Source organism: Onychostoma macrolepis, chromosome 23, assembly GCF_012432095.1.
Source record: "Onychostoma macrolepis isolate SWU-2019 chromosome 23, ASM1243209v1, whole genome shotgun sequence".
Lineage (NCBI taxonomy): Eukaryota > Metazoa > Chordata > Actinopteri > Cypriniformes > Cyprinidae > Onychostoma > Onychostoma macrolepis.
Genome location: NC_081177.1, coordinates 2331263 through 2340499, shown reverse-complemented (window position 1 = coordinate 2340499; position 9237 = coordinate 2331263). Strand labels below are relative to the sequence as shown.

Genomic DNA, 9237 nt, shown 5'->3' with positions numbered 1-9237 from the left:
AATTCATAATGAAATGTAATGCCAGCTCATTAAATTTATTTCGAAAGGTTAGATTATTAATTTAATGTTAGGGGACACTATAAATAAAAAAATAAAAAAATAAATAAAAGGGATTTGGCTTACATAATCATATGAAAAAAACAAAAACAAAGACAAAACTAATTAAAATAAAACAAAATTAATCATAATTATGGTTATTCTTGTCAATATTGAAGTCACAATTTTATTTAATCACTGATTTTGGAAACATGCATTTATTTGAATTAAATATAATTAAGCAATATAAATGAGATAACTATAAATATAATATTTATTTAAATAAATAATCTAAAACTAGTAAATGAACATAAATAAGATCAAAATGAATAAGGTTTGCTGGGCTTGTTTGCTTGCCCCAAAACATTTTGATCATATATCAATATAACTATAAAATAAAATAAAAAATAGTCATACTGATGATAATAATAATCATAATAATAATAATGTTATTATTATTAAAATTATTGTTGTTGATTTTACGGAATAAAACATTCAACAAAATAAGAAATATTACTATAAAAGTCTATAAACTATAAAGTCTATATTACTATAAAAGTCTATAGAAAATATAACTATTATTATTAATAAATAATAAAAAAATATTGTTTTTATACAATAGAACTGTTAGTATTTGGCTTAGCTGTGTTAAAAATCTTTTCAAAAGAGTTAAATGAATTAAAAAAAGTTGTCTCAAAGAGTTAAAACCAGCACAATGGACATGCTTGGAGGATCTTCCCCCAATATTAAAAACTTGTGTGTGTCATCCTGGAATGAACTATTCTACAGCGGGTACAAACAATCTGGTCCCAGCGCTTAGAAAATGATTTTTCCAACACTGGGACTAATCTGATGGAGTTTCCCTCCTGCGGATGAATGTGTGGTGCTGTGACTGGTGTGTGTGCGGTTGGCTCGTCCGCTGACTCTCACCGTCGCCGGTCTTCTCGTGGTCGGAGTATTTGAAGGCCTTGTGCAGCTCCTCGGCGTGACTCCAGAGGCTCAGGCCCTTGAGCACATCTGCGGCGGAGCTCCACGAGTGCTGCAGCATCACCTGCCGCTTGATGGCCTTCAGCTCCTCGTACGTGAAGTACTCCATCAGCATGGGCTGATACACCTGAGGATACACGCAGAAACATCAGACCGACCACCACACACACCACTGACAGATAATGCACTCTGAGCTACAGCAGTCACCAGATCCAGCAGGGGGCTACTGCACAGTTAAAGTAAATTATATCGTATAAGTTAAGTAAACAAAAGATTTGTGTTTCAAACGAATGCTGTTCTTTTGAACTTTCTATTCATCTGTGAATCCTGAAAAATAAAATGCATCAGTTTCCACAAAAATATTGTGCAGCACATAGAAAACAGCGGTTTTAAATTGTAATAATATTTCATAATTTTTACTGTATTTTCGATCAAATAAATGCAGCCTTTGTGAGCAGAAGAGACTTTAATTTTTTTTTTATAAAAATTCAAATTAAAACAATACAACACTTCTCTCTGGTATTATATACAAACTAGAGCTGTCAAATGATTAATCGCATCCAAAATAAAATGTGTTGTTTACATAATATATGCGTTTGTACTGTGTACATTTATTATATATAAATATTACACACACATACAGAATATATTTTGAAAATATTTACATGTATATATTTATGTTCATATAATTTATATTATATATAAATATATTTAATATATAAACATAACATTTTTCTAAAACATATACAATGCATGTGTGTGTATTTATATATACTTAAATGCATTTATTAAATACATTTATTTATAATATAAATGATATTAAATTAAATGTAAATACATGTAAATATTTTCAAAATATATACTATATGTGTGTGTATGTATATATACGCACTAATGCAAACATGACTAATAAATTTACAATAAAACTTAAAGGCTCATTATTTTTGCTGAAAGTTTAATTAATAATTGATACTAATAAAATAAAATTACAGAATCGTGTGATATGCCTATAAAGTATTATTAGTATTTTTTTTTTTAATATTAGCATTATTAAATATTATTAAAATAAAATAAAAAATAAAAACAGGGACTCAGCTTACAGAATCAAATGGTACACCTATAAAGTATTATAAAGTACTATTAATTGAATCTCAGGAGATACTTTAAAATAAAATAACAAAATAATAAAATAAATGAAAATCAAACAAAACACAGGGATTCGGCTTTAGGGATGCGCGGTATACCGGTACAGGAAAATTACCGGTATATATTATGTTTCAAACGGTACGATATTATAATTTTGCTCAATTCGGTATTTCATACTCTGCTGTTGTGAAGTGCACCTGTAGGTGGCAGTGCTTCCCAAATTCACCCGGTAAACGTGACAACAGAACAAAGCGATCAAACAGATGAAACTATCAACGCACCCAAAATTAATAAATAAACAGAACAGTAGAAGTGAAATATGGCATTACTTTGCATTTATATGACAAAGGTGAATAAACTGAGCTTACTGCACCTGTATGCAAGCATTGCTGTAAATAATGTGTTGCCACAGGAGGCAACATATCACATTTTTTATGCATTTGTCGCTTGCTCATCCTGATCTTTTCAGAGAATTAAGAGATCGACAGGTGAGTGCATCATTCATAAATTCAGATTTAATTTGAACTTTTATTTACAACTGATCAACGCACATACAGATGTGATACAGTAAGCTCAAATGTGTGTGTGTGACACGCTAGAACAGAAGTTTTGGTCACGTAACATATGCACTTGCATTTCATACAATCGAATATTACTTGAATTTGAATTAAGCAAGAGTTTTGCTATATTCATTTTAGTATCAATAATATGAAGGGAATGTTTCTGCTAATATGAAGCAGCCGAGAGAGCGAGTGAGATTTATATTTAATGCTTTTTCTTTGGCTATCTGAGGCTGAAATCTGAAAACAATCTGAGAGAGAGAGAAATAATAACGTGATTTTGAATATTGCTTTGACTGTTAGAATAACACTTTACAATAAAGCAACATTTGTTGCATTAATTGCGTTACTTTAGTTGTATTTTTTTTTCCTTCAAACTCAGTCAAAATGTAACCTATATTCCCGGTAGGTTTGTTACATTTTGAGACATTTTGTTTGCACTGTTTGAACTGAAAATATAAGAAGATTTGAATATATTTTCATTTTATTACTTCAGTTATATATTTTTTTTTTCTCCAACATCAAAATGTAGCCTATGTTCCTTGTAGGTTTTTTGTTACAGTTTGATACAAAGGTATTAAGATATGAATCTGTTTTTATTATTATTATTTTAATAAAATAGTTTTCAATTCACTTATCTTTTGAGGCTGGATATTTGTCACCTATGGTATCGATTTAGTATCGATACCGAGGTATTATATTCTGGTATCGTACCGAAGCCAAAATTATGGTATCGAGCCATCCCTATTCGGCTTACAGAATTGTATGGTACACCTTAAAGAAGTCCTGACCAATTTCAATTTTTGGACACGTATTTTGTGTAAATTTGTAAACACTAATATTGTTAATACTGTTGTTTTGGTCTGATGTAATATGAGTGTGCTGACGTGAGTCTCACCTCCTCTTCCTCCTTCATATGAGGAAGGAAGTCCTGAGTGAAGGCCTCCAGCCTCTCCTTCAGCTGCTGCGCGTAATTCAGCTGTTCGTACTCGCTCTGAAACACATTTCATAACAAACCATCATCACGACTGAAGACTGAAGAGGGTTCACACTCAAACAGAGTCAAAACCCATTGCTTCGATAAGCTGATGCTCACGTGAGAATTGATCTCATAACTGCAGTTATTATAAGCCTGCTGTTTACAGACACTCGATATCTTCATTCTTTCCATTTTCCGGACAGGAACTCGGAGCAGGATTTCCCAATGCCCTGTAAATAATCGAGTGGAAAATTCCCAAAATTTGGCAAGTTTGGCCTGACATGTCGAAATGGACTTTGTCATCGAAGACAAAAACCTTTTGGATGATTCTGTACGGCAGTTTTGTTTAAAATTGAAAAAAATAAAATAAAATAGTAGTATTTTATCTTGATTCCCACTTAAAGTATACATAATATAGTTTCTTATAATAATTGTAAAAGTTTCTGTTACCATTTTTTCAGCTTTTCTCTGGCCATTATAAATGAACGTCTGTTTCTGATGCTGCTAAACTTCTCCGATTAATTTTTTATTAATGTGTCATTTTAGTGCCATCGTGTCTTTGAAATACTGCATCAGTTTTTAGTATTTTGTCATTTGTTTTCGTCATTTTTGTTAGTTTTTTTAAAATGATTATATGGTAAACTAAATTTAAAAATAAGATTAACATGCATAAAGAATAAAAAAACTAATTGAATGAATAGATTAAAACAAAATAAAAAATACTAAAATAAATTAAAAATATACATTAAATCAATAAAAGCTTGATTAAAACCAACAAATAAAAACAGAAAATAAAAATAAAGAACTAAATAAAACAATTAAAATAATTGACTAAAATATTTGTTTAAATATGTTTATATAGAAAAATATAAATAAAAACAAGATAAGAAATAAGATAAAACAGTAAATATAACTAATTGGATAAATAGATTGAAATAGATTAAAATGACATGATTATAACAAACTAATAAAATGGATAATTAAATAATTAAATCTAACCAAATAAAAAATATTTTTTAAAATTGACATTTTTAAATATATCTATGTTTTTAATACATACCTTTTATGTTTGTTATTTTAGCACACCAGGTTAAACTAAACTAAAATGATTTTTAGGAAACTAACAAAATGAATAAATAGATTAAAATACATTTTAAAAATGACTAAAATAAATTTAAAACATTTAACATTAAATTAAAAAAATAGATAAAACAAAAATAGATAAATAATAAAAATAAAATTTAACTAACTATATATAAGATGATTAAAATAAACAATTGAATTGAATCTAAATAAGTCTATGTAGTTATTATACATTTTTATTTCAGTTTTAGTTTATTTTAGTACACCAAAAACTAAATGACAATGAGAATTGTTGCCTTTTTTTTTTTTTTATACTCTATTCTATTCCAAGTAACCAATTTTTTTTATTACTATGGGTTTAGCTTTATTTAACTAGTGACTCTGGAGCACAAAAGCAGTCATAAGCAGCACAGCTATATTTGTAGCAATAGTCAACAATACATTGTATCGGTCAAAATTATAGATTTTTCTTTTATGCCAAAAATAATGAGGATTTAAGTAAAGATCATGTTCCATGAAGATATTTTATAAATGTACTACCGTAAATATATCAAAACTTAATTTTTGATTATTAATATGCATTGCTAAGAACTTCATTTGAACAACTTTAAAGGCGATTTTCTCAATATTTTGATTTTTTTGCACCCTCAGATTCCAGATTTTCAAATAGTTGTATCTCAGACAAATATTGTCCGATCATAACAAACCATACATCAATGGAAAGATTATGTCTTATGACTGGTTTTGAGGTCCAGGGTCACTTAAACAAGGTCTGTGTCACGTCAGGTCTGACCACTGAATGTCCACAACAGTATATCAGTAATTATCAGTGTGTCATTTCTGCTGCGGCGTGACACACACACTCACACACACCTTGACGCTGCGCAGCCCCTTCTCGAAGAGCGACAGCATCTCGGAGAGCTTGTTGTCGGCGTGCACGTGATACACGGTCTGACTGCGCTCCTGCAGCAGCTCCATGATGCACTCGTTCTCGATCTGCTCGTGCATCTTGAACTCCTTAAACGTGGCCAGGAGCGACTGCAGAAACGAGCGGAAGTCCCTGTTGTTGGAGAAGTTGGTGTTGGACAGCTGTGGACGGAAACACACGAAACAAAGCAATGAAATATGACATAATAATAATCCAGAACATCTCTGCCATCCGTTTCATATAAAAGATGATCCAGTTATTGACTGGATGCAGGTTTGTATACAGCAGAGATAGACTGATATATCAGTCACTCAGGCTTATACATCTGAGGGATTCTGGCCATTTTGAGGTTATGATATTGAGATTTTATGTAGGACTCGGAAATGATTGTAAAATATTGCCATTATACTGGCTATCATCCTCTCTAGACCAGGGGTTTTCAAACTGAGGTCTAGGGATGAAAATAAATAAATAATAAAAAGATCTAACTAACAAAGCAACTAAATGAAGAGATAGATTAAAATAAATTAAAAAAGATAATATAAAATGAATTTTTAAAAAATTATAGAGGGCAAGAGAGTATAAATATTAAATATTATATAAAAATTTGATTAAAATAAACAATGGAAAATACATCAAATCTAAAAAACTTAAAATGAATATACAATCATATTAATATTAAAAGTGTATTTTAATATGAATATTAAAATTTAAAAATGACTCAGATACATTTAAAAATTATAAAATAAATAACTTGAATAAAACAGACAAATAAAATAGATATAGTACAAATTAAATTTTAACTAAAAAGTATTCAACTTAAAAATGACAACAATAAATTTTAAAAATGTTGATAAAAGATTAAAATAAAAATGAAAATAGATAAAACATTAAATCTAACTGAACATAAAAAAATTAACTTAAACAAATAAAAATGAAATAACTAAATAAATTAAGACTAAAAGAAGTTTAAAAATTATTAAAATAAATAAACACCTAATTAAAAAAATTAAATAGATAAAAATGTAATCTAATTAACTAAAATAATTAAAACGACTAAAATAAACTAATGAAAATGATTAAAATAAATAAAAAGGATAATTAATGAAAAATATAATCTAGCTAACTAAAAAAAAAAAAAGATAAAAAGTCAAATTTAAAAAATACAAATAAAAACAAACATGGAAATAACTAAAGATCTAAATACACAAAAATACTAAAATACATTTTACAAAAATTTAAAGACTTGACTCACTAAAAAAATATTAAAATCAACAAATTAAAATAAATAAATAAAAGTTGAATACATAGAGCATAACAGTAGAGTCGTAAATTGGCAAAAAAATATATATTAGAAACTAAATATTTTCCAAATAATATTTCACACATGAAAATATATAGCTGCCTTTGCAGGATGGCGGTCCCTCACACGAGGACAATCATATTTATGGATATGTAGCATCGAAACGATTGAAAACCTCAGCTCTAGATTACGGCATCAGCGCCGGCCGTTACTAACTCCTATCAGAGGAGCATTAGTGTTATATAACACTGAATGTGTGTCATACGTTACAAGAGTTCAGACGCAGCTGAGATACGAGAGAGTGTGTGTGTGTGTGTGTGTGTGGATGAACTAAACACAACAAACCTACTGACACAGCAAACACACACACACTATCACGTCATCTTACATAATCAGGTGTGTGATGTCCAAACCCAAACACCAGCCCAGGTTTTAAAGCTACACACCCACTAAAAGCCATTAAAACCATCAGAATCTCCATGCAAAACTTGTTTAGAGTAATTAACATAATCAGACTGAATCAGACTAAAGCCGTTTATCTTAAACCAGGTCACTGCATGACACTTTCACATCTCATTTTAGTGGTTTATTCAGTTTAATGTGATATCTGCAATGCATAAAGTACATTTAAAGTGTTTCAATCTAGAAATGATCTGATTGTAGATCAGACACACTGAATGTGGCGTAATTCACATCTGTGTAACTTATTAACACACAGATCACAAGGCATATAGAGGATTATATTGTGTTAGTAAATCATTAAATCGATCAAAAAATAAAAAATAAATTCAATATATTACAATATGCAATATTATCAGACACTGCGTATTTCCATATGTCATGTGAGTTAGGAGGAGTTTGAGTGTTTGTGTTATTATTATTCAATACAAATCACGTGTTTTTAAACATTTCTGAGTTCAGAAATTCACATTAATTACAACCGTAAGGAAGTTATGATTATTTTAGATGTTTATATTGCATTTCATAACGTGTTTTGTACAGGTCTGAGATCAGACATTCTTATTAAACTCTCATAGCCTCTGTCTATGGATACGAATGGGATCAAATGTGCATAATATATAAAAATAAAAGTGAAATAAAGTGTTTGTGCTGATGTGAGATCAGACGGTTATCAGACGTTCACATTAAACTCTGATGTCTGTCTATTAACGTTAGCCGTCTGGCTAGCATTAGCGCTCCTCAAACACGCCATCAAACGACTTAAAAACTCCTTCGGTGGATAAAATAACACATAGAACGGATCAGACACGAACCTTCTCGCTGTAGAGCCCCACCAGCTGCTTCATGCGCCAGTGAGGCCCGGTAAAAACATCCACCTCGTCGGGAAACGGAGCCATGATCGCGCCTCCATCAGCTCCCACCGCGGACTGAGCGGCGCGCGGGAGGCCAGATCCTCGCGGTAAAAACCCTCCTCGCAGACGAACAACAAAACAAACTAATTACATAAATACAAATCAAAAAAATAAATCAAAATTAAATAAAATCCCACCACACAGAACAGCTTAAACAAAATAAAATGTAATAAACAAAATATCAAAATATATGTAATATTAAAAATAAACATTTAAAAAAATAAACAATTTTTATTATTAATCGATTAATCGCATCCAAAATAAAAGTTTTTGTTTATATAATGTGTGATGTGTATATTTATTATGTATATATAAATACACGCACATACAGTATATATTTTGAAAATATTTACATGTATATATTTATATTCATATAATTTACATATTAAATATTATAATATATCATAATACATATTAATTTAAATATTTTTATTATATAAAGAACATTTTTCTTAAATGCATACATGCATGTGTGTGTATTTATTTATATATACATAACAAATATACACAGTACACACACACATATATTATGTAAACAAAAAATATTTTGGATGTTTTTAATCGTTTGACAGCACTATTATAATTATGTTTTTTTTTTAAATGTAATTTCTGTTTTTCATTTTTTTTAGTTAAAGTTTTAGTCATTTTCGTTGTTTGTTTTTGTCATTTTTAGTAGTTGTGCTTTATATGTGTGTGTGTTTATAGTTTATTCATTTTTATTTGAGTTATTTTAGTACAAGAAGTTAAAAGTAAATTAAAATAAGAAATGTTGCCTTGAAGTAAAGCTTTTTTATTTATGGTTTTAGTTGTCGTTTTAGTTAACTATAATAACCCTGAAATGT

General features: G+C 29.3%; 1 protein-coding gene across 1 annotated transcript in view; it reads right to left on the bottom strand.

The window, feature by feature from the left end:
• Positions 1–8447, bottom strand: part of fbxl5 (F-box and leucine-rich repeat protein 5) — an 18941-nt gene extending 10494 nt beyond the window's left edge. The window contains exons 1-4 of the mRNA XM_058763679.1: positions 8297–8447; positions 5665–5880; positions 3628–3723; positions 967–1150 (exon numbers count right to left, since the gene is read on the bottom strand). Of these exons, the coding sequence (XP_058619662.1) occupies positions 967–1150; positions 3628–3723; positions 5665–5880; positions 8297–8380 (580 nt within the window). The 5' untranslated portion in view covers positions 8381–8447. The remainder of the gene's footprint in view (positions 1–966; positions 1151–3627; positions 3724–5664; positions 5881–8296) is intronic.
• Between the last annotated feature and the right edge of the window lie 790 nt (positions 8448–9237).